The sequence below is a fragment of the Mustela putorius genome, unplaced genomic scaffold, assembly GCF_011764305.1.
Source record: "Mustela putorius furo isolate JIRA1106 unplaced genomic scaffold, ASM1176430v1.1 tig00003983_pilon_pilon_pilon, whole genome shotgun sequence".
In the NCBI taxonomy this organism is placed as follows: Eukaryota; Metazoa; Chordata; class Mammalia; order Carnivora; family Mustelidae; genus Mustela; species Mustela putorius.
Window position 1 is genome coordinate 12420760 of NW_025422123.1, and position 25660 is coordinate 12446419.

At 45.8% G+C, this 25660-nt stretch overlaps 1 protein-coding gene across 2 annotated transcripts in view; it reads right to left on the reverse strand.

Moving 5' to 3' along the window:
* Nucleotides 1-25660, reverse strand: part of CLIC5 (chloride intracellular channel 5) — a 155754-nt gene that overhangs the window by 38248 nt on the left and 91846 nt on the right. For both annotated transcript variants that reach the window (XM_004739775.3, XM_004739776.3), the window contains exons 2-3: nucleotides 7652-7761; nucleotides 4186-4311 (exon numbers count right to left, since the gene is read on the reverse strand). In XM_004739775.3, the coding sequence (XP_004739832.1) occupies nucleotides 4186-4311; nucleotides 7652-7761 (236 nt within the window). The remainder of the gene's footprint in view (nucleotides 1-4185; nucleotides 4312-7651; nucleotides 7762-25660) is intronic.

Below are 25660 nucleotides of genomic sequence, written 5' to 3' on the forward strand. Positions count from 1 at the left end.
TAAGACAAAGGTCCTTAAGATTGCATCTGGAAGATCATCACAAACAAGGTAGTGACTTAGCTTTCTAATACCTCAAGATGTCGCTTCATGAGTTTTTTTCTCGATGTCCAGCACTAGGCTCAGTAGTATCATTTTTTTTTTAAGGATTTTATTTATTTATTTGACAGACAGAGATCACAAGTAGGCAGAGCAGCAGGCAGAGAGAGAGGGGGAAGCAGGATCCCTGCTGAGCAGAGAGCCCGATGTGGGGCTCAATCCCAGGACTCTGGGATCATGACCTGAGCCAAAGGCAGAGGCTTAACCCACTGAGCCACCCAGGCACCCAGTAGTATCATCTTTTATGACAATCCCATGAGATCAACTTTACAATCATTATCTTAGAGATATGAGAATTAAAGATGTGCTTCTCTGCATTTCCCAGCTTTTGCCTCTCAATTAGGTTGGGGTCATGAGACTGGATTCTGGCCAATAGGTTGAGAGGGGACGTGCTATGACCACTCACAGCCCTGGCCCTTAAAAACCTTTGGCACAAACCTTCTTACTTTTTCTCTGCTAAAGGAGTCTTGGGGGTCACATATTCCAAAGGCTACAATACAGAAGAGGGCCATTCTGCCCACTTAGACTTGGCCAGAGTGAGGAATAAACTGTATTCTGCTACACTACGGAAATCTTATGGCTGATTTGTATGGCACAACCTCATGGTATGGATTGGAACGCAAGTCATTCTGACCCCAAAGTCCATCTTCTCAGTCACCACGTGATCCTGTCCTTGGTACTAACGTTGCTTCTCTACTTCCCGGAGGGTGAGAAGAAGCATTCCTATTTTTGTCAATTGTGAGATATCTACGAACACTTCTCAAAATAATAAATTCAAAGCGTCTTCTACCTCTGGCAATGTTCTGGACCCCATCTGTCCTCAGTACATACTTGCTAGTTGACTGACTACTTGCCATACCATGATATATTATCAATTTGCCCTCCTGACTTCTTCTCACAGCATCTATGCATGAGGGGTATTTTAAATAACAGCCAGCTCTGGAAAAGCACTTTGAGATCCTCACAGGATCATAGAGCTTCTGCTGAAAGGCATCTTAGGGACTACACAGTTCCATCCCCTCATGAGGAAATGGGAGAGAGGCTGACCCAAGGCAATCCACACCACGGAAAGGTGGCCAGAGTCTGCTCTCCTGCCTCTCAGTTCTGGATCCTCTGAGCTCTGGCCACTCTATGGAGGTGAAAGGTGATGCCCAGCCCCCTTCCGTCATAATCACAACGCTGATCCCAGTGCTTCCCTGTTGAATGGTAACCGGGCCAGTCTTAGGAAAGGAAGGGAAGTTAGTCTCATTTAGAAACTACTTGAGACTTCTTGAATTTCTTTTGACACCAAATGCTTTGTGGGACCAAATGTGATTTTACCAAAAAAATGGTTGGAGTATTTGCATGTGGTTTTTTCCTTTAAAAAATAAAGCTAAGGGGAAAAAGGCTACCACAATTTCTTGGCTTTCTGGCAGCTTCTACAAACAGTGGTGTGATGAAAAACACATGGCAGAACAGCCTTCAGTGAAGAGTTCTGGGGGCTTTGCTGCCCCCTAGAGAGCCAGAAGGTCAAGCTTCGCTCCTCTGGGGGCCTCCACTATGGGCCACAGGGGCCTCTCTGCTCAAATCAGTGGGCAGCCAGCTGGGGCTAGGGGCTTGTTGTGGGCAGCACAGCAGGTCTTCTTTTGTGAGTCCGAGGCTCTAGCTTGGGGGCATTTAATGGAAGGTAATTATGACCTCTGGCCCAGTATGACCCATACAAAGTCATCTCAAGGGCATTCCTGTGGACTCCAGGATGTTGCCAGTCTCATCACTAGGCCCACCATCTTGGTGGCATTCTCGAGACATGCATTTGAGCAGTTCTGAAGTCCTGCTACTTGGGTGTGGTGGACTGTTGCGTCACTGACACGTTAGAAATGTATGAAGGAAAACCTCCCACACACCACTGCAGTCCAGAAAAGGACGTAGACCAGAGGAAGCAGAACTTAGGATAGGTAATATGTGTGGAGGGGGAAGAGAAGAGGGAGTGTCTGTGTCAGACACCGGGTAGCTCTATTTGGATCATGGCAACTTTTTGTAATCTGATAAAATGACGGTGGATCTGATGATGGTTGTCCTCTGGAAGAACGCACATGTGCACTGGGGGCATGTACCCTCTGGGGGTCTCCCAGGCCCTCTTGATCCCACTGTGGATGTGGGGCTGGACAGCCCTGAGGAAGAAAAAGAGCCTGGGAAAGGCGCAGCCGGTCAGGGTGGAGGGAGCCAGGCTAACGTGGGCGTGAAGAACAGGAGAGTCTCTCCGGTCATCCTTTTCCACAGGATGGGACAGAGGCTGCGAGCAGAGAAGGAATATTCAAGGGGGCACAGCACACGGCTGGTGGAACTTGGACAGCAGGCCTCAGGCCCAGGGGCTCAGCCCAGTCCTTCGTACCTCCATCAACTGGCCTGGCAAAGGACCTGTGGGACATCCTGCTCCCCACCGCTCCCGGTTCCCATTCCCCACTGGCCTAGAGAGTAGTGGTCACTCCTGAGCATGAGTATTACTCCTCAGAGAAAAGTAGCTTCCCCGTGGACAGTCCTTTCTCAGTCCCCCATGCATGGTCTAAACTCTATTCAGTTACTGCAAACAGCAATGATTTTCCCTTATGGGCTTTCAAACCAGCACCAGCAACGAGGCTGAGTTGCAGAATTGGGGGATGGCACCAGAGCCTTCCTAGGATACTTTCAGCACAGTGACTGGCTGGCGTCCTGTTTGGGGATGCTGTGGCTTCTGGTGGTGGCTGAGATAGTGGTTATAGCCGGTTTAATCAATACCCTCATTTAAAGTCTACATTCAGCTGCTTCCAATGGGCGGGAGACAACTAAGTGTAAAATTAAACCATCTTAAGGTGGATGGCAAAGAATACTTTTTAGGAAGAATATAGAAACGTTAATAGCCTTAATGTTTATATATTCCAGAGCATGAACTGGGAATTTTAATTTAAACAGTCACTTGTTAGAGATGTGACCTTGGGCAAGGGACTCAACCTTTCAATGCCTCAGTTTCCCCAGCTGTCAAACAAGACTAGGTAAAATCTATCTCCCAGGGCACTTGAGGACTATAAAAGTATTGATAAATAAATATAATTTCAAAATAAATACAAGATCCATTTAGTTTGGTTTCCAGTGGCCCAATCCCTCTTATTTTAGGTGCTGAGTAGATACTGAGTCTTTCTTCCCCTCTCTGGCCCCAGTTCACGGTTACTGCCTTAGTTCAGCCACATGGCCTGTCTTTTGTGACCATCCCCAGGTAGCTTCTGCTAATTGATTTCTTCACCTCCAACTTTTCCCTCCTCTGCCCTGCTCATCTTCCTGCTCCCCCAAAGTAAGCCTGAAACCTGACTCTGAACACTTTTCCTTCAAACTTTTCAGTGGCTCTCCTCCAGGGTGGAGTATGTGTGAGACTTACCTGTATGGAATCTTCCTCTAGTTAAAACAAAACAGTGTGTTTGTTCTAATCCCTAATTATACTAGAGTATAAGGAATGAGTCTAGTTTCCTGTAACTTTCAGAATTCATTTTCCTTCCCTCTGCACCCATTTTTCCATCAGGAGCAGCTAGCCCTCTCTCTACCAGAGAGCCTCTAGCCCTCTGGTTTCTTCCCCCACCCTCAAACCCTCAGGGCTGACTTTAGAAGAGGAGTCAGTTTTTTCCTCTTTGATTATGGGCTTCAACCAGACCTGATCAGATTTGTGACTTTATACTTGGGTATGGTTTTGTAAGTCATAGAGTTACTTCTCTCCTGGCTTACTCTAATTTCGTCAGCCTTCCAGCTCTCGTTCTTAAAACAGGGGAGACTTTGCCCTTGTTTAGGGGTCTTTTAGGCATAATGAATGGGGGAGGACTCATGTAGGGAGACGGAAAGGCGGCCCACCCTTCCTAGACTTCTGTTGAGGAGGTATATCCTCTTCATAGGGTTGTCCACTCTTGGAGTTGGACTTGGAGGAACAGTTTTAAGACTGGCAGCTCTCTGGGTTTGAGAAGAGGGTCCTACGCTCTGGACTGATGAGGCTCCTTTGGAAATCTGCCTCCTCGAAGCTAACACTATGCTTCTGTAATGCCAACATGGACCCACCCCTGCCATTAGCTTCAGAAATAAGCAGCTCATTACTTTTCAGGAGCCAAAGTCTCCTCCAGGAATTCCTCGATCTTATTGACGTCCGTCTTCACATCCCCGTTGAAGGTCAGGAAGGGCGGATGGGTGCCAGGGGCAAGGTTGTGCAGGTCGGCCGGCTTTCTGTAGAGAGATCGAGATTCAGGAGGTGTCTTACACTAGGGCACCTCAACTTTGGAGGGACCTACAACTTATAAATTAGACTCCCCGGTTTGTCCAGCATGCCTCTCGGCAAAACAGCTTAGGTTGGGGGCGGGTAGAGCAGGGAGGTTCGAGAAAGTTCTGAAGGGATGTGGTGTGACACAGGAGGCCTGTCCTGCAGAAGTCATGAGACTAAGTCACAATGAAGGAGTTGCGTTCTACTAAAAAGCAGAGTGATGGCAGATGGCCGTCTAAATGAGTGCCAAGATTTTAATACCCAGGGCAAAGGCTTGGCTCTGCTTTGAAAAGGTCCTTCGCCACTTAGCTTAACAAAAATGAACTCTGCAGGATGTCAAACTTTAAAAATCAACGAACTACATCTTATGTGTATACTAAGAGCTATCTTCTGTGCTGTTAAGAGTATATGCAACAGGAGAGAAGGTGGCCTTGGCATCACCATGGCCCCGATCATGCCCAAGGGCGTGCTTCCACACTTCCACCAGCTGGTGGAAATGAAAGAGCACGGTTGGAGCACAGTGAGAGAAGGAGGGTTGGCGGATGGGGGGGTGGGCAGGGCCGGGGGCATGGGACGGGGGCAGTGCCAAAGGAAACAGTAAGGAAGAGGAGGAACTACAAAGCACGCATCCCTGCGCCCGGCTGGAATATCAGATTCACCACAAACGCTCTTGCCGAGAACGCTACCCTTGCGGGAGTCAGGAGTCGAAAACATTGGATGGAGCAACCGAAGAAAAGTAAACAAGGGGAAGAGAAGTCTGTAATGAAACAAATTCCTGGCGTAATCAGTATGGGAGGGGAAGGGAAGAATTTCAATTACGGTGCTACTGCCCTATCGCTCCCTCAGCACACATCCTCTCCAGCTACATTGTGTGGCACTTGGAACTCCTGAGACAGCTGGGACTAAGAGTGGTTTTAAGATCTCATCTACTCCGTCCCTTTGTTTACTTGGTGGGCGTCCCTCCTGTGGACAATGAGAGGACATTCTTTCCCTCCTCCTCGTGTTTTTCAGAGCTGACACAAGGCAGAAGTGCCTGCGTTCTCAGCGGAGCGGCGAAATCTATACTCATTTTATTTTTCAGCCATTACCTCTCTGTGGCTTAAAGAAACAGAGTTCTCTTTTTCCCTCCACCGTGACTCAAGAGAACAGGGGCCCCTGGAGTCTGGCATCGCTGGAGGGTGCTGCCTACGGCGGATGCTGCTCTTCCAGCCAAAGAGAGGCTGGTCAGCTGCGGACCTCTCTCTTCATGGACCCTCTTCAGCATTTTTGGCTCAAATTATGCAATTTGTGTTTAGGTAGATAGGCCAGGTCTAACTGATGGACTGTTTCATCTGTGTCGGTCCTCTGTCCTGACTGCCTTGCCAGCTCCGGAGGGAAGGGGCGATGCTAAGAAAAGTCCGTGTGTCCTGCCTGCTCTGAGCCAGGCACAGTCCCACACAGTCCCTGCTCCCGGAGGCCTGCCTCACGACATCCCCACAGGTCCTCTGCCGACGAGGCCGTGCTTTCTGTTCCCATTGTATAGCCGAGCAAACAGAGGCTCAGACCAACAGAAGGACCTCATTCTGGGTCACTCGCCCAACAGATGGTGGTGCCAGGATAAGAAACGGATATTCTCCAAAATTGCTAAACTTTGTTGTTTCGCGTATTTTTTTTTTAAAGCCCTTAACTCTGTCTCATAGAGATGTTTTCTTTCTTCACTTTTGTTTCTTTCCTTTTCTATCCTTTTTTAAAAATTAGTAAATTAATTTGTTTATTAATTTATTTATTTATTGCAGTAAGAAAGTTTCCTTATCTATTGACCTGGAGTTAGGCTATTGCGCAGCCCACCTCAACGGGCATTGGTGGGTCAGATAACAGATATGAAAGAGCAACATAAGCATCTGAGGAACGCTGAGGTGGCTTCCTTCCCCATTCCGATCCCCAGCCAAGCATACAAGCACACTCCTGCCGATGATAATCCAGGGGAGGGAGGATGAAATCTGGGGCTTGGGCATGGTTTGTCCATTCAGGAAGGCAGGAAAGCATCTGTGAAGCCGAGGGAGCCTCCTAGCCAGGAGCTGGCCTCTACAGGAGACAGGGCAAGCGGGAGTGCAGCCTGACAGAGGGGGCTAGGTCACGGTGAGAAGCGTTGGGAGACAATGTTGGGAACACTGAAGATCGGACAAAGAGCTACAGGCGGGTTTGTTCTACGGGCAACGGGAAGGATCAGAACCATATGACTAAAGGACTATTTTAGGAAGAATGACTTAAGGATAACATAAAGGATGGATCCAGGTTCCAGAGAACCTGGAAGGATGATGTCCAGTTGGAAGAACAAAGAGGCAGTCGGCTGGCAGTGGTGGGACCCAACCCCAGTGTGAGCTTAGGGAACGGATGAGAGGCCTCAGAGGTGAGCCGCAGCACACTGGGACAATGCCCTGCCTTTGGTGACTGGTTGACAAGGGACGTGCAAGAAAAGGGAGCCGGAAATTCTCCAGAGCTTAGAAAATGGAAGAACCCAGGTATTCAAGAGGGGAGCTCAGTTCTAAGGGGAAACGACAGATAAAAGTTTTGACGTCTAGATTTTAAAGTGATCATAGAAAATGCAAGTGGAAATTGCTCTAGAGATTTCTAGATGGTAGGGACCTGGGTATAATAGCATAATCTACATAAAGGTGACATGTAGAATATGTTAAGCTCACCAGGGAAGAAGCTATACAGGCAGATGCTAGAGGCTCAGGGAGGGAGCCTTGAGCTCCTCTGCAGTGAAAGGACAGGTGGAAGACAGGAAGTAGGATATGGGCCTGAAATGAGTGGCTATTGATAGTGAATGATCCCTGGTATTTTTAATAACCATTAAAAGTGCATGAGCAACTCTTCATCCCAGCCTATAATTCAGAATGCTCACACTAAGGAATTCCAAAAATGAGAGCAATGCAGGGGAGATGGTCAGATGTCAACAGCCTGGAATCCCAGGAGTCTTACATCTGAAGTCCTACTAGGGTCCCCCAGCTTGGGATGCTAGTACTGCTGGAATGGCTGACTCCTGGATTTTAAGATATGCATGTCTACCTCTGGGCCACTCTCTGTTGCATATCCAATATCTACTCCTTCCCACTTTCTTGCTACTAACACCTCATTAGTTTGGGCAGAGAAATGCTCAGTCCCAGGTCCCTCTCTAATATGTGGGGATGGCCCTGAGACACATGGTCCATGTGATGAGAGCAGGAGGCTGCTGGAAGCCATGGGCAGGCTTTCGCCCTCCCTCATAGAAAGTTCTCCGTTCGTGTGGCCAAACACATCCCTTCTTAACATGGCATTGTTTACCTTTTCAGATCCACAGTGGTGACATTGAACACAACACCTTTCAGCCAGAGGATCATAAAGAGACGCTGAGAGAAGGGACAGTTGCCAATGCTTTCCCCATCGATTCCAGCCTAGAAAGAAGAGAAAGAACCAGAGTCCTAAATCAGCACGTGCATATTGGGAAGAAGGAATATACGCCCAAGGGAGAACTGACTAAAACCATGACACAACCTAACTTCAAAGGCAGTTGCCCTAGGTTATTGTCCTTTTCCTCAAGTCTATGCCAGGCAATGCCTGGCACAAGGCAAGGACTCAATAAATAGGTGCTGAATTTGAGGAATAAATAGGAACTGAATTTGAGTTCCCAGCATGGCGACTATGTAGTCATAACTTTCTGAAACCGTAGGACCCTACATCTCAGGATAAAGGGAGACCATCCACATCTCACAGTATAACATAAATGATGTTGGACCACCAACTTCTATACCCCCAGGTAATCATCTAGTTTATGCCTAAATGTCTTCACACACCAGTAATTTGTATCTCTCAAAGCACTCCATTCTGAGGGTAGTTCTAACCATTAGAAATGCTTTTCTTTGGCTATACCTAGCCAAACTACGTTCCTCTCTAGTTTACTCTGTTGTACCCTTTGGTCCTTGCTCCATGATATATCGTGAGTAAAAAAAGTTCAGACTTTGACCCCATCTCTCTATATCTAGAAGGCAGACTCAAGATTTTAATCAATAGCCCCCTTAGTTCTGACTAGTACTTGACCTTCAGCATCAATAAGCCATCATTTCTTAAACTATCCCTTTTACTTGATCAATGCAAATTCACTCTCAATATGTACAAGGCCCTGGAGAAAATTACACAGAGGATTCAAAAAAATGCATTTAGCCAAGGAGCTTGTGGCCTCCTGTGGGGTTGGCTGGCAGATAGGACTGGAACAATATCAGATAACTCTCCTGAGTGCTTGCATACTTCTGCTCACTAGATTTCCCTTTCTTAGGACCGTTCTCAAAATAGCGTGGTTTTTTTTTCATTTTTGATTTTGTTTCTGTTTTATCATCTGAAAGGCAAGCCTAGTTTTATTTCTGAGTGGGCTGCAGAGACATGAATTTTATAACGACCTCATTTTCAGCAAATGCATGAATAACAACAACAAAAAAAGTTGGGTAACTGATCTCTGTATAATTCACTTCCACAGAGTGGTTTATGGGTCCCTGACATGGTACTTAGGGGGAGAAATCACCCATTCACTCAAGTTCACTGGTGGCTCCCCTGGAAACCGTGGTCCCATCAGGTGGCTGGGAGGTCCCCGGGCTTCCTAGCAAAGCTGGGAACAACTCAAACAAAATACTGGAATGAGGGTTTATTAAGATTTTTTTTTTAAAGAATAAGAAAAAAATAATGCACTCCCAAAATGCAACCCAGTATTTTCCCCTCTGAGGTTTGTTTTGCTGTGGCATTTGGACGGGGAGGGGTTGATGCCTTCTTTCATACATAAGAGTCTAATTGTATGCTTATTTCTACCTTGCAAATTGCTCCCACCAGAGGCTCAGGTTTATCACGGAAAACTGGCGCCTTTGACGGTGTTGGTTGTAGGTAATTGCTATGAAATTACAGTTATTCTACCTCTCTCTTAACGATCCCAAAAGCCCCATCCTTATTCAGGTCTCGCTTTTCCTCTGTGCTGCAAACAGACCCACTCCTGAGCAGCTGAGACACCACAGGCTCCGTTATACAAAATCGGGAAGGTGGGAGGCCACATTGTGGGCAACACACCTACCCGCAGAGCTAGAGTTACGGATAAAGCCTCACTCAGACAGGCGACTATTAATTTAATAATAGCCTGGTGCTCACTGGAGTTTATAATGTCGGCTCCCCAAGGCCTTCCCAAGAAGCACTCCTCAGGCACCTGGCTCCTAGTCGTTTAAGACATCCTGACAAAGGAAATCTTCCCCAGGGCTCATCAGAAGTGACAAGGAAAGAATTAAAAAACAAAACCAAAAGCCATATCCACGTACTGCCACCTACTTTGCCTCTGGTGGGGGTAGCTGGGGGGGGGGGTAGGTAATGATAAGGGAACTGAAGGAGGCACTAGTAAAATACTGGAATTCTAATAAGCTGGACAGAAAATTCATAGAACAACAACTCATGTCTACATTGTCAGGCACTGTTCAAAACGCTTCACATATAATATTAACTCATTTATTCCTCACGAGAAGCCCATGTAGTGGGGTATTAGCACCCTTTTGCAAGATGTGGAAACTGAGGCACAGAGAGAGGAGAGAACTGGCCTAAGGGTCCCTGGTTTGAACACAGGCGATCTGGCTCCAGATCATGCAGCCATGCCCGGAGCCCAACCTGAGGCCCCAAAGAGATAACCTGGGGCCCCAGGTCATAGAGCTGAAGGTGACCGTGATGGGACTGTGTGCACACGTCCCACCCTTCCACCCCTGTGCCCGCAGCTGTGCCCGAGGTGCGGAGGATGCTGGCTTTCACAGCTTCCCACCTTTTCCCTATTGCCATAAATCACGTTAGGCCCAGACAACTATGCTCTGTCGTAAATCATGATGCTACCCAGGAAACCAAAATTGCCAAAGAGCCATAGAAATAACATTTGAGGATGCTCAGCTTCCTTTTCCTTTTCCTTCTTTTCTTTTTCTTTTTTTTTCTCTTTTCTTCTCCGTTCTTGGGGTAAGAGCATTTACCATGAGACCTCCCCGCAAGACATCGTGAGCGGACCATACATTACTATGACCACAGGCACAGCGTGGGACCACAGAGCTCTAGAGCTGGTTCACCGGGCTCACCTGGAACTTTATTCCCGCTGAATAGCAGCTCCTCGTTTCCCCTCCCCCCAGCCCGGGTGACAACCATTCCACTCTTTGATCCTATGACAGGGACTGTTCTAGTGACCTCCTACAAACGAAATCGGGCAATATCTGTCTCTCAATGATTGACTGAACTCATCTAGCATCGTGTGCTAGATGGGCTGCAGAGACATGAATTTTATCCATGGCGTGACATTCTCGGATCTTCCTTCCGTGCTAAGACTGAAGACTATTCCACAGTGTGTATATAGCACAGTCGGTTTCTTTATCCATTCACCGGTCCACAGACACGTAGGCTCCTCCCACGTCTTGGCCGTTGTGAACCCTGCTGCACTGAAGGGGATCGTGCCAATATCCCTTCAAGATCCTGATTTCAGTTATTTTTGGTAAATACCCAGAAGCGAGATTGCTGGATCATAGGGAAGTCCTGTTTTCAGGTTTGTGAGGAACCTCCGTACTGTTCTCCAGAGTGGCTACTCCCAATTGCGTTCCCAGCAACAGTGCCCCCGAGTCCCGATTTCTTTGCATCCCCAGCAGTGCTTGTGGACATGGGGGTTTTGACGACAGCCACCCTGACAGGTGTAAGGTGGTATCTCATTGTGGTTTTGATCTGCATTTCCCTGATGGTGAGTGACATTGAGATTGTTTTTCGTATACCTGTTGGTTCTTAACATCTCCTTTGGAGAAATGTCTATTTAGGTCCCTAGCCCATTTCTTAAATCAGGGTATTCCACTGGGGTTTTTTGTTTTTGTTGTTTTACTGTGGAGTTGTTCAGCTTCTTTCTTTTCCCCTTCACAACTCACCACTTATGTGGCCCAGAGAAGCCCTTTATTAAAGTCATGGGTTAAAGGAAGGGAGCTTGTGGCAACCACTCAAAACATCAACAGAGAACGGCCAGGTGAGGTTCCACAGGACCCCAGGCCCTGAAAAGTGTGAGGGAAAACGTGTGGGCTGGGGAAGAGGCTGTGAACAGTAAATGCTGAAGGCAGGCACACAAGCAGTGTACTAGGTTAAATAATGCCTCCCCCACACACCAAATTCACGTCTTTCCAGAATGTTAAGTGCACCCTTATTTGGGTCTCTGCAGACGTAATCAAAGTAAGATGAGCTCATATACCGGATTAGGGCAGGCCCTAAATATGTGGATGTGCTCATAAGAAGAGAGCAATATGGACACAGACCTGCAGGAGAGAGGGTCATGTGAAGACAGAGGTAGAAATTGGAGTCCTGCCTCCACAAGGCAAAGAACACCAAGGATCACCAGAAACACCAGACGCTAGAAGAGATGAGGCAGGGGAGCCTTCTCTGAGCCTCTGGAGAGAGCATGACCTTGCTGATACCTTGATGTTCAACTTCTAGCCTCCAGAATAAATCTCTGTGTATAAGAAAAACCATCCAGTTTATGGTGATTTGTTATGACAGCCCTTAGAAACAAATGCAAGCCAGAAGTGTCAGAAAGAGCATGGTATACAGCTGGTGGCAAATTTTCCAAGTTCACAGTTCTGCTTTGCCATGCTGTGCCCATGTGCAGAATTACCAGCCAACTGTGACCCCAAAGTCCTTCCCCTTTCCTAGATATAGTAAATGTATTTACTGTAAGTTATACTCTACTATATATATGCTATAGATACAATAAAACTTCTGTAATATATAATATTGCCTATGATAATAATAGAATTGTATAGGTTGTATGAATATACATTACATTACTTGCCAGGTAAGTCATATTGTATGCTATGAGATATTGCCTTTCATGTAGTCTCTCCCTCTAAAAGGTGAGCTTGGTTACCCCCCACACAAGGGCCAGGTTTTACTTACTGTGCCCTCAGTAGCAATAAGCACAAACTTAGTCGGTCCTGTTCCTGTTTGAGCCGATGTATTTTGAGGGGAGGAAGGTATCGCACCCTATCTATCTCTTGAGTATCTCAAAATTGCAGTGTTGGTGCTCTGAAGAGCGTCCCAGAGAAGTCTGGGTTGTATGACACAACATAGCAGCAGATCACAGATATCGAGCCATCTCTGTCGCTGATTCACTGTGCGACCTTGAGTAATGAAATCACGTTCCTCTATTGGTCTCTACTACCACACTTAAAAATTCCTACAGTTTTGTGAATTCTAGTGACTAATGGAGATTTAAGACAGCATGTCCTCAAACATGTTTGAGCAGTCCTCAAACATTCAAACATTCAAATGTTTGAATGTCATTCAAACATTCAAACATTGAGATGGTCTCATCTCAAACATGAGACCAAACATTTTGGTTTCAGAACTCTTATGTACTTTTTAAAGATCGCTGAGAATCCCAAACAGCTTTTTGTAATTGGGAAATTACAAATATTGTTATAAAACAATAATTGTTTTATAAATGAAAGCTAAAAAATATTTTTAATCTTTGTTTACTTATTTATGTAAATATAATATGGCAATGATAATAAATATATTGTATATTAACATAAATAATACTCTAAAATAAAAGAAGTATATTTTGGGGGCACCTGGGTGGCTCAGTGGGTTAAAGCCTCTGCTTTCGGCTCAGGTCATAATCCCAGGGTCCTGGGATCAAGCCCCGCATGGGGCTCTGTGCTCTGCAGGGAGCCTGCTTCCTCCTCTCTCTCTCTCTCTCTGCCTACTTGTGATCTCTGTCTGTCAAATAAATAAATAAAATATTTTTTTAAAAAGGTGTATTTGTAAAAAAAAAAAAAAGAAGAAGAAGAAGAAGTATATTTTTTAAGGAAAGAACTTGAGTGAGAAGAGTGGCATTGTTTTATGTTTTTGCAAAATCCTTAATGTCTAACTTAATAAAAGTTGGCTTCTGCCTTCAATCTTTTGCTTTTTGGTTGAAGTATAAAAAGAAAATCTGGCCTCACTCAGATATGTACTTGGAAAAGGGAGGAGTAATTTAATAGCTTTTTCAGATAATCGCGGGCATTTTTCTTTAATACCATACCGAAACTCAAAGGGTAGTTTCTTAAAACCTAGTTGGTGGATGGAATTTGAAACCCTATCAGCCAAGTTCTTCTGTTCCACTAAAACCCATTCATCTATCTCGTACTATGAATGGGCCATTCACCCATGAATGATTTTTTAACATCACAAATTCGTCATTTGGTAAACAGCATTTCACTGAATGATACAGATCTCCCAAAGGCTGATACGTGTCATGGTACAATGTCAAAATATTTCATTCAGTAATAGCACCACTTGAGCTCATCCAAGAAGTATAAGAGACACGGTCAAGTGTATGGGGGCTGGTATCTCTTTCCCAATATCCTCATTTTCTCTTGAAAGCTTGTATTGGACCATAGGCAATCAATACTGTCCATGGTTAGCCTTGAGACGCCAAGTTCGTCTCCTGGATTTTCCAGAAAGAGTCTGGCAGACACCAAGCCTGAGGAGCCATAGTTTGTCTGCCACCTGCTCTTTCAGGTAAAAACCCTGCTCTGTGAGAGACCAGCTGGTTCGGCTTTCCACTCAAACAAGCCAGAGCTGTTCCTCCGACAACCGTTGACTTCGGAATGCAGCCCAGCAGCTTTACGTGCATTTCCCATTTCTTCAGCCAGAATGTTTAAAAGACATGCACCAAGGGTTGAGGTTTTATTCCATTATATACTTTTTTTTTTTTTTTACCACTTCATCCAGGACATTCATAAGCGAGACTGGCTTCTTTTTTTTTCTGCACACACGTGACTCCTAGTCCTAGTTCAGACCACTGCCTTGATTTGTGCTAAAACACCAGCAAACTTACTCGTGAAATTTCGACCCCAAGGGGACATTATATTCCTTTGAAAAAGCTGAGACCTCCCAGAATTCCTGAAAGGGTCTCAGGGACCCCAAGAGGTCATGAACAACATTTGAGAAGTGTTGGTTTAAGACACCCCATGAAAGGACCAGGTACATGGAGCTTTGTCTGCGGACAAGAAGAAGCTGATTAATTGTCCCAAAGTCATTTGTAAGCACCAACGTCTGGAAGAGGGAAGAATTTTTCAGAGAGGAACAAAGAAAGAATAGCAGGGAATGGACAGACAACATTTAAGCTTGACAGATTTGTGTCGTTTATCAATTTATTGTCTCTCAGCTCTGAATGCCCTCTGTAGGAAATGTTCTGTGAGAATAGGGGGAAGTTCCTTTCAGCATTTCTAAAGCAAGCATGAAGGTATCTTTCTCAGGAGATAGCACCACAGGGACCTTGCAGGAGGAAGAGTTTCTTCTGCTGTCTGTGGTGTGGGCTGGGGGTCAGCTGTGTGGGTAGGAAGACATCCAGCAGAGTCTGCCCCAGCCACAGCCCAGAATGTGATCCCTATGGCACCTTGCAGCCACAGCCTGGTGATAACCACTCTGTAGCCCTATTGACACAGAAACCAAAGCCCCCACGTAGCCTGCCTCTGGTCGGGGTGTCCACGCAGATGTGATGCTTCCTTTGCAAGCCTCATGTGGCCTGAAGGCCTCCTGCTCCTGCTATACCTGGTTCCCGCTTATGCCTCTGACACCACTGCTGACCACCTGCTCCCCTCTGAGCTCTGGATGGTAGCCTATTGCTTGTTCAAACAACTACAGACCAGCTCTGGCCTCGCCAAACCAGTGAGCTTCTGTGCTTTTTGTGGGGCTGACTTTAACCTCTCCAGTGAGATCTGAACCCCTTCATTAGCCATTCTTCTACAGCTCCAGAATTCTCATATATGTTAGGGTCAATCTTCTATCATGGTTAATACTTTATGTTAAACTTCTCCTGTTTAAACTACTGCGTGGTTTCTCTCTCTTGATTGGGACCAATGTGCTACAGATATTTAAATGTCTGATATTTCAAAATGCAAGCTTTTTAGGTTCCTTGGTTCATTTATTTTTTTAGAAGATTTTATTCATTTGACACAGAGAGAGAGAGAGAAAGAGAGACCACAGCAGGGAGAGTAACAGGCAAAGGGAGAAGCAGGCTCCCTGTTGAGCAGGGAGCCTGGTGGTGGACTTGATCCCAAGATCCTGGGATCATGACCTGAGCCAAAGGCAGATGCTTAACTGGCTAAGCCATCCAGACATCCCTGTTTGATTCATTTAACAGCCTAGCAAGGATAAGCTCTAAATGAAGCACTAGAAGACAGAAACTCCAGTTCTCTCCAGAAAGTTAATTTACAGCACATTTCAAATTTTTGTTGCTTTGGTCCATGAAAACTATCCCCTAATACTCAAGTGATTAGGTGATTTTTTTTCAAGTTTAGAAATAAAAATTCTGCAGTAATGGAGCTAGGACTGAACTCAGGGATAATAATGGTCTAACTCTTTCATTTTACTGGTCAAAAAACAAGCCCAGAGAGGTTAAACAACTTGCCTATGGTTGCACTGCCTGGTCCCATGACAGAATGTGGGATATAATCCCTGATTTCTGATTTGTAGCTTTTTGCCATGCTAGGTTGGTTATTATCTTAGGGAAAGAGTGTCAAGGTGACAAAGGCCACAGGAAGAGAACTTTCTTTGAATATAAAATGACTCACCTGTAGAGCATGAAACTGATTCTCATTATATGAAAAAGAAAGAATTTTTCTTTATAATGACAATATTTGGCTGGACCTACCCATTTTTTCCTTATTAGCGAGTATCCCTTATTATGATTATTTTTTCAGTACAGAATAGACTCTAATTATTTGGTCGGTAAGCCTTCTGCTAGCAGAGATAGGACTTGTGGTTTGTGGTCTACTCGAGGACAGGGAGCTCTCCTCTTGAATAAAAAACAGCCCTTTTCTTAGCAGCCACATAAGGCTTTACTCACTGGGGTCATTCGGGCATTTTTCTTTCAGTGAACAGGTAATGAGTATATATTTGAGGCTTCAGACACTGTCAGCGTTTCCATAAAGTGGATTATAAAGGCTGAATCAGCACTCTGTGGCTTGCTGCTTGTTCAATGGAATGTCAAGAATTCCAAGGCAGGGTTCTCTAGAAATAGGACCAACAGGATGTGAGGGTGCCTGGATGGCTCAGTCAGTTAAGTGTCTGCCTTTGGCTCAGGTCATGATCCTGGAGTCCTGGGATCAAGTCCCACCTCAGACTCAAAGGGAAGTCGGCTTCCTCCTCTCCTCGACCTCCCCACCTACTCATGCTCTCTCACTTACTCATTCTCTCTGTTAAAAAAAAAAAAAAATGAACCAACACGATGTGTACAAATGGAAGGGATGATGGGTATGTGGATGGATAGATAGACAAATAGATAGATAGATACAATTATTTTAAGGGGTTGGCTCACATGACTGTAGAGGTCTGGTAAGTCCATTGCCTGATGGAGTAGGTCATTAGGTTGGAGACTCAGGGAAGAGCAACAGATTAAGTCCTGCTGATAGAATTCCCTCTTCCTCACAGGGGACCAGTCTTTCTATTATGGCATTCAACTAACCGAATGAGGCCCACACACATTAGAGAAGATAGCCTGTTTTACTCAAAGTCTATTAATTTAAAGGTTAGGCTCATCCAAAAAATACCTCGAACACAGAACTATCCAGAACAATGTCTGACTAAATATCTGAACACCGCAGCCCAGCTAACTTGACACAAAAAATTAAACATCACGCTAGGCAAATTCAAAAGCATTCGCTAAGACAGGTAACCCAGAAGTGCACTGTCTGTCATCAACACCTTAAGTCACCAGATGGTTTTATAAACACCTCGATATGGTTGCGTAACTATCCCCACCCAAGGGCCCCTGTGGGTGCCATACCCGGAAGCCTACTGCGTTCAGGGTCTGACTAAGAGAGCAGGGTCCAGTGGTGCCTTTGACCCTGAGTAGTTACCGCTCTGGTCTGATGGTGGCTTTGGGCCCAAGGACAACTACGACTTGCTGAGTTGCGTAACGTGGCTGTGCTTGAGGCCTCTTGGGAGTGTCCTTCAGCCTCCCCCGAGCTTCGTGTCATTCCTCGCTGAGTCTGTATTCACCTCCTGTTCCTCCACACACTCTCGGGGAAAGAGCTGCCCCTTCCCACCCAACACCAACACCCCCACTCCCAGCCCTTCTTTCCACTCCTACGGGGATTTTTATGTCTACGCTTTCATGTCCACACTGTTTGAATAAATGAATGGGTCTCTTTTAAACCTCTTACTCGTCCTGCTTCTACTTCACATCCTCCTTTGAAATGATTCTCTTTCAATCACTTTCTGGGCCTAAGCAATTCTCTTTTTTTCCCCTTTCTTTGTAACTTATTCCTACTTGAATTTTCTCTTGTAGTTAGAACTTCCGATTACCCTCACTTCTTAAACTCAGGTTTCTGCAGCCTCCCTGTCAGCAGGTGCCTCCTTTCTGCTGGGCTGGCTTTATGGGCCCACCATCTGTGAAGATGCATGAGGCCCGGGGCTCAGAAGGGCCCACGCTTGGCTTAATGCTCGGCTGTTGCTGCTGGCCCTGCCTCTGAACCTCATGTTCTTTTGCTGACAGCGTCCTCCTCCTGACCTTTGCCCCCTCAGCTAGTCGCTCTCCCCCTCCACGCTTGATGCCCTCTGGAGCGCCCAAACATGATTATCCTCCCTAAGTCAGCAGTAACACTTGCTCTTAGACCTAGAACATTCTACTCAACCCCTGAGCTTACAAAAACAGAAAAGAAGGAAAAGGAAAGAGAAAGAAAGAAGAAAAGAGAAAATGTGGAAATGCTACAGGGCTTGCTTATCTCCATTCTTCCTGGTGAATTCTGCCTCTCAGCTTCTCTCACTCCCTTCTACATTATTCTAGATTTTGCCTCATTTCAATCGGAAGTTTGCCAGTTATTAGACACCAGTATTCTTATTAATAATATAATAATAGTATTCTTATTAATAATATTTTCAATACCAAACAATCTCCCTTTCTAATAAGACACTTGAGAAATCTTCCATTAGCATGAGTGTGACTTGGTGATTCGTTTAATTTACTTATCCATTTTATTTTATGAGACCCTGAGAACCCAAGAGGTATTCAAGAAATACAGAGTTCATGGTCCTGGTATGTCTTACGTGTTACTCCACAGTGCTCCGGGAGGCACAACAACTCCACTATCACACACCTGCACCAGCCCCAGGAACCCCCAGCAGCCAAACCTCTGCCTCTAAGTCAGGCTTTTCATGATCCACTAGCCCCAGACATGATACTTAACAGCTAAGTTCCATTGCGCTAGGAGCAGGCTTTTGTCCTTGACCTCACAGCGTTCAGTAGTACAGTATAAAGGGCAGTGGGTAGAGTCAGGCAGACCTGGGTTCAAATTCCAGCCCTGATATCAAGCAGCTGAACGGGTCAGGTTTTATTTCCAAAGTGGCGACAGCCCTATTTCCAGTTCCGTATATCTCCAAAGGTGGAGTCTATATTTGCCTTCTTCTTGAAATGGGGTGGGTCTTTATGGCTGCCTCCACGAGTTGCAGAATGTCAAGTGTATGACTTCTGAGGTCAGGTCATAAAAAGTAATACAGATCGGGCCCGGCATGCTCTCTCTCCTTTGGTATGCCTGCCCTTAGAACCTAGGTCATGAGGAATCCACAGCACAACAATCAACTTCCAGCCGAGCACTCAGCCAACAGGTGGCATCCCCCACCAGACAGGTGAATGAGTACAACTTCAGATGATGCCAGCCCCCGGCCTTCGAGCTGTACCAAATGACACCTAGTGAAGTAAAGTGAGTTATCTCCATCAAGCTCAAGCCAAACTTTGGGTTCCTGAGCGAAATCAATGTCTTCATCGTTTGAAGTCACTAAGTTTTGGGGTTGTATGTTACCCAGCAGGTAACACACACACACACATACACACAATGTCACGTTCTTTATCTGCAAATTGGGGACAAACCCTCACCTAAGAAGGTTGTTACCAAACTGAATAGTAGGAGGTATAAAACACATGATGTTCACTTTAGAAACATTCATCTCTATTCATTGTGACCACAGAAGAAAAACATTTAGCAAGAGCTGATTAAATATCCCTGTTTGTGAAATGCTATGGCTTGGTAAAGAGTCAGTAGACCTCTCTTTGATGGCACAAAAATTCAACAATACCTTGGTGCTCAGGGTTTTGTGTGCAAAACAATCCATTCAGTAGAGAAAACAAACACAGGGGCAACCATGGTCCCTGCCCACTGGCTGCAAAAGTGTCCCTTAATAAGGGCAGTGTCACACTGACCATGAGGAAGACAGGGAAGAGGATGTACGTTGAGGGAACTGTTGGTACAATCCCAGGCACATGCATGCCTGCTCTCTATAAGATCGTTGAGTTTCTATGCTGGGCTACATTCCTCAAGCACTGCTTACAGGTGGCTCAGGTGCCAAAGATGAGAACCCAAGGAAGATGGATGGATGAAGGTCACGGTCAGATTGTGGCAGATTCCGGGTGATTTTCTGCTGAAGTCCAGTGGAAGCCTGTATGTCCCCTCATTATCCAAGAATCTTTGCTACATATATTTATGGGATCATCATGCTATTCTTTGAGGCTTGACTGTGGGTCTCAGTGTTTGCATCAGGAAAGTGAAAAGCCGGAATTCTCCCACATCAGAAATGGACGAAACCAAAGGAAACCAAAGAGCGATACAAATCTCCAGCCTCAAATAAACAGAACTCCTTCCCACATGGGTTTCATTTGAAGATGTCTTCTGACTTAAGCCTGCCCCAGAGAACACCAGTCCTAGTGGAGAAAACACACTTTCCACTTAATTAGGGCACTGTCAAGAGTGTGGTTTTCCTCCCTTGACCTATTTTTTTTTTATTATTCGAGATGCTAGAGAAACTAGTTCCAGCTTTTGATCGTGAATCCATTTCCCCTACATTCCCAGAATGAACCTGCAACTCCTATCATCTTCATAGTAGACAAGGGTATCTTGACATTAAACTCCACTTCTCCCACAAACTCTGGTGTTTGGGATCCTGTGATAGTGAAGATCTCTCAATTATTACTCACCCTGCCCTCTGCTCTCATTGTCTGAATGTGGAGTTTAGGATACAGCATCTTGACACCACAAGCTGGTCTGGAAAGATGTTAAGAGTGTTCACCAAGTCAGCCATCTGGCCTCTCACTTGGGCTCAGTCACTCTCATCGACCCCAAACTCCCCAATATGATGGAAGAAAAGCCTATGGCACTAACATCAAATCTGAGTGATAAGATTTATTAAATAGGTTCACTGAAACCTGGGACCCTCTGGAAAGATTTTATTGCAAAATTAGTATTTTATAAAATGTCAGTGAAGTATGTTTATAGAAATTAAGAAGTCTAATACTCATTTAAAGATGCCATGTCAGGGCCCGTTAGATATTCTGACTTAATCAATCTGGAGTAGGGCTCAGATCTTTTTTTTTTTTTTCCTCAAAACTTTCAAAAGGATTCCAATGCTTGATTGGGCCTGGCCACCTCTGACCTAGTTGGGCTCATGGTTAGGGATACAATAGAATCACCTAAGGGATGTGTTAAACAAGAAAAATGGACAAAAATGGCCCCCAGGCCCACTCCAAACACAGAGTCAGAGTCTCAGGGAGATTTCAGGTGCTCCCCCTTACTTGTTTGGTTTCCTATTTCCTGGTACTCCTGTCCTGGAGACACCTTCAGATCACAGCCCGCCTTCTCCCAACCCACTTCTACCATCGCTGCCCGCCACCCTCACCATCAGTCCTTGCATACGCCCTGAAAGAAGGACACCATTTGGAGCTGTTCTGGGAATGGAGAGCATATTTTGGGTGGAAGATGTCTGGAGAACCTCAAGTCAGTGCAGCAGCAATGCCAAGAGCCTCACTCACCAGCTTCAAGGTTACATCTCCACACGCGTTTATTCTTGATCTCTGCAGTGGGGTCCACCCTGAGGGTGACAGACAGCACTGGGATCAGGCCCAAGCTCTCACATGGTCATATGGGTTCACTCGTAGTTCCTCTTCCCCGGCAATGTCCTCTAGCCAGCAGTGGCTATACGTACCACTTCTTCTACAGGTGGGTCTCCTTCAAGTCCTAGTTTAGCTTCCCTGGCTGTGTGGAACACTAAGAGGTTTCACCCCACGCTGAACCATGTGCAATCACCTGATCTCTTGGGCAGGGCAGCATCTTCACTGAGGGCCTGCTCGGTGCAGGGCTTAGGGTTTCGATGATGAATGAGAACCAGTCCCTCTCCTTGAAAAACTGGACCACATGGAGGCAGCGAAAGGCAAGGAGATGATGTCTGGGTCATAAATGAAGTGCGATCATGACAGAGCATGGGTAGAGCAGGGACACGAAGAGTTCAGGGAAGGTCTTGGGGTAGACGAGGATTTATTCAAGCATAACAGTGGGTGAGGACCACGGAGCAGAAACTACTACATAGATGCAGGTCTGGCAGCTTGATTACACGGTGTGAGATGTTTAGGGAACCATAAGCAGGCAGTCTTATCCTTTGCTTTGTATCAGGGAAATCCACCCAGAAATTCTCCGGTTTAAGGATATCAGCTCAATCACAGGCAAGGCCACAAAGCAGTCAAACCCTATCTTCTGGAAGTCTCTCTGTATCCTAGCAAGCCACCACTTGTCCCTGACCCATTTGCATCCCCCAACCCCGGCCAACATGGCATCATCCCCACTTCGATTTCTCAAAGCCAACTCTGAATGCATTTGAATTTACGGATGAATTCTACATGATTGTTTGCCATTGATCGTGGACCAGATAGAAGCAGAAGGAATAGAGCTTTGGTGGAGGGGGTTACAGGCATCTGCCAGGTAAGTGAGGAACTGGGAGAGAAGAAAGAATGTTAACAGCAGCCCCCCAGAGTCTGGAAACCAGACACACGGACTTTTGCCTATTAAATCCCATGTGAGATCCAATCAGTCCTTACCTCCACAACTTAACAAGGACAGAGCTTCTATAATGGGTGCCCAGGCCAAAGGGAAGAAATTCTTATCACAGAGCTGCTCCAATTTCCATTTTAAAAACTCTACTTATGGGGTGCCTGGGTGGCTCAGTGGGTTAAAGCCTCTGCCTTCGGCTCGGGTCATGATCCCAGGGTGCTGGATCAAGCCCCACATCGGGCTCTCTGCTCAGCGGGGAGCCTGCTTCTCCATCTCTCTCTGCCTGCCTCTGCCTACTTGTGATCTCTGTCAAATAAATAAATAAAATCTTTTAAAAATAAAATAAAATACTCTTACTTAAAATTACTCCAGTGCTGGTTGGAAAGGCAAGACTTAAAAACAAAACACATTCTTTTTTAATTACTCCGGAGGTGGGAGACTACAGCAATGTTTAACTTTGCCTTAGATGCGAGTGCTATGCAATTGGGACAGTTGCTTGTGGTAAGACCCTAGCCAGAATGTTTGGAGGATGTTTGAGTGAACTGAGTTCCCTGTGCAGCCCTTTAATCAAAAGCGGGGAGTGAATTAAAAGCAGAGGATTAGAAGTCTTGTGTTCCAGATCTAGTTTGGGCCCAAATAACTGTGTGATCCTGGGTAAGTAATTGCTACCCTCCCCTGCCCCTGAGCCTTAGTTTTGTTATTTATAAAGTGGATAAAAAAGTAAAAAAGATCATCTTGAAAGACACTTTAAAATAGGGTCAAATGTGGCTCAGAAAAGGTAAATATCACTGAATCTTCTATCTGCAGCTCAGAATTCTACTGGCTGGCTGAATAGAAATCCTGTGAGCCCAAGCGACACCCAGATCCCAGCACAACACTGGCTCCTAGCACAGGCTGCGTGAATGTTCGCTTAGAGGACAGAGCTTGTGGGCTGACCCTCCACACTGAAAGGCTCCTCCAAGGCATCGTCTTCTTATCATTTTCCTCAAACACCTTTCCATAGTATTCTGAGCACGTTACCTCAGAAAGCCATTGAAGAAGCTTTCCTGTTGGGAGGTTCCCCACCCTCAACCCAACCCAGATCCCTCCAGCCTCATCCAACTCCTTCGTTTCTCAGAGGAGGCCAACCGAGAGCCGAGGTCCAGGTAGTGCAGGTGACCTGTCACCTGTGGAGTTAGCAGGAGTGCGGAGACAGTTGAAAGCTCAGTCAAAATTATCAATGTAAGTAATTCAGACGTAATCACCGGAGCTGTGAGCACTGAATCCTGTCAAAATTCCGCTCTGGAGGGGTTCCTGCTAGTTCTGGCTTACCTGTCATTTGACTCTTAAAAGAGGAAAATACTGAAGTCCAATTTCCCATCAAAGTGAAGGATTCACTCAAGGTAAAGACAAGAAGCCAGACTCATACTGAAGGTCCTGAGACCACAGGGGGAGGGTAGGGGAGAAGCTGTGTGCCTAAATCCCCAGCTTCACATGCCCCTTTCTCCCCCAGGGGATGACTGGGAGGATCCAGGGAGATCACACAGGAGACAGGGGAGCACGGAACCCAGTAGAGAGCAAGCCTTCAGCTGTGCCTTCACTGTGGCTCTGCCCTCGGGCCCTTCCCTCCTTCCTCCAGCTCACCACCCCCCACCACCACAGTAAGACACAATCTGGGGAAAGTCTTCTGTGCTACCGTGCAATATGGAAAGTTTCCCACCAACCGGTCCCACCTATCCCACAAGCCCACCCAACTAATTCCTTTCAGGGTCCTACAGAAGGTCCCATGAAGACTAGAGTCCTGGATCATTATATCTTCTGCTTTTTAAAAAACAACCTCACGACTGCAGACATAAAAGATGAGCCAGGTTTTGGTGTCAAGGAGACCCCATTTCGCTTTCTCTGCCTTGAGAAAAACACACTCTGAGCTCACCCCTGGTGGAGTTGTATGCTCAAGCTTAGCCTGAGCTATAATTGAAAAGAAGTCTGTCTTTTGTAATCCCCGAGACCCAGAGGGGAAGTGAAAAGCTTTTCCAAATGGCAGACTAAGGCAGGAAATGTTCTATTTATTGTACTCCCATAAAGAAAATAAATTCACCCCAGTAATCATACCACACACACAACAGTCAAGGCCATCACCCAGGAAGCCATAACCTGAGATGAAGTCTGTGTTCTATTCAGAAAGGGAATTTTTCCAAGACCTACAATATTTTCTTTCACAAGTTCTACCCGATACAAAAGACAGACTGCCCGCCCTGCTTTCTGTCTGGTCAGTGGCTGTCAGGAGACGTGTGTGCTGGTCCCAGATGTCTTGCAAGATGAACGTGCCATTGAGGTAGTGACTGCCTCAGTGTGTCTTTCTGCATCCCTGCCTGGGAAGTGAAGGGATGACTGCATAATGTCCAGTCCTGCTCCTGATTACTCACTTAGCAATATTATCTGGGCTCAAAATAAGTTGGAAATAGGAGTCCCTGGGTGGCTCAGTCAGTTAAGCGTCTGCCTTGAGCTCAGGTCATGATCCCAGGGCTCTGGGATCGAGTCCCACATCAGGCTTCCTGCTCAGGGGAGAGCTTGATCTCCCTCTCCCTTGGCCTACCTATTTGTGCTCTCTCGCTCTCTATCTCTCTGTCAAATAAATAAATAAAATCTTTTTTAAAAATGCTGGAAATTGCCCTTGCTGGTGAGGAACAGTCTATAAATTCTCCACTTTGTGCCTCAGAGGAAAACCTAAAAGTGGCCTTTATAAAGATACAAATTTACCCGCCAAGCGACTCCAAAATAAGTGAGGTACAAGAATTTTTCTCCTCCATGGGATCCTCTCTGTAAGTCTCAGAGTTTAGCATGATGCTCTTGGGCTACTCGAATTCACAAGCACCAAAACCCCTATTTTTGCCCCTGCATTCTGATACTGGGATCCACAGGAAGGACCCCTCAGATTAACCACTAGGTAGATCATAGGATGTGAAAGTGTGTTTCCAACTCTAACAGAATCGCCCCATCCATAAGTTTGGAGTATAAGTGTATGTAATGTCAGTTTATGTCAATAGTCACCAAGCATATGATTTGTATCTCCATTTAGTTTGAGGACACCAAATAAACTAGCTGCACATGGTTGTTAAAAAATCCTGCTATGGTCTTGCCCTCTAAGCCAACCCTCAACATGTCTACTGTTTTAAGCTCCCTTAAACACTCACAATAGCTTCACTTGCAAGCTCTTCCTAAGGAAGGAAGCTCACTATTATTGGGCTATGTTTAGAATGGGTGATGCCAAGCATTGGCCTTCAAGAGTAGCAGATAGATTTCTGAACTCTATCAAATGTTTAGGGGATCAGCCCCCTCCAAATTATCTTTTGATGGAGGCTCGAATGGCAAAGACGTCTCAACTTGTGCTTCATCTCTCAAGTCTTGGAAGAGAATGCCGGAAGCATGATGTAGAAAATTCTGAGACCTTGATTAGGAACAGTGGGATAGAAGATCAACGTCATTTGGT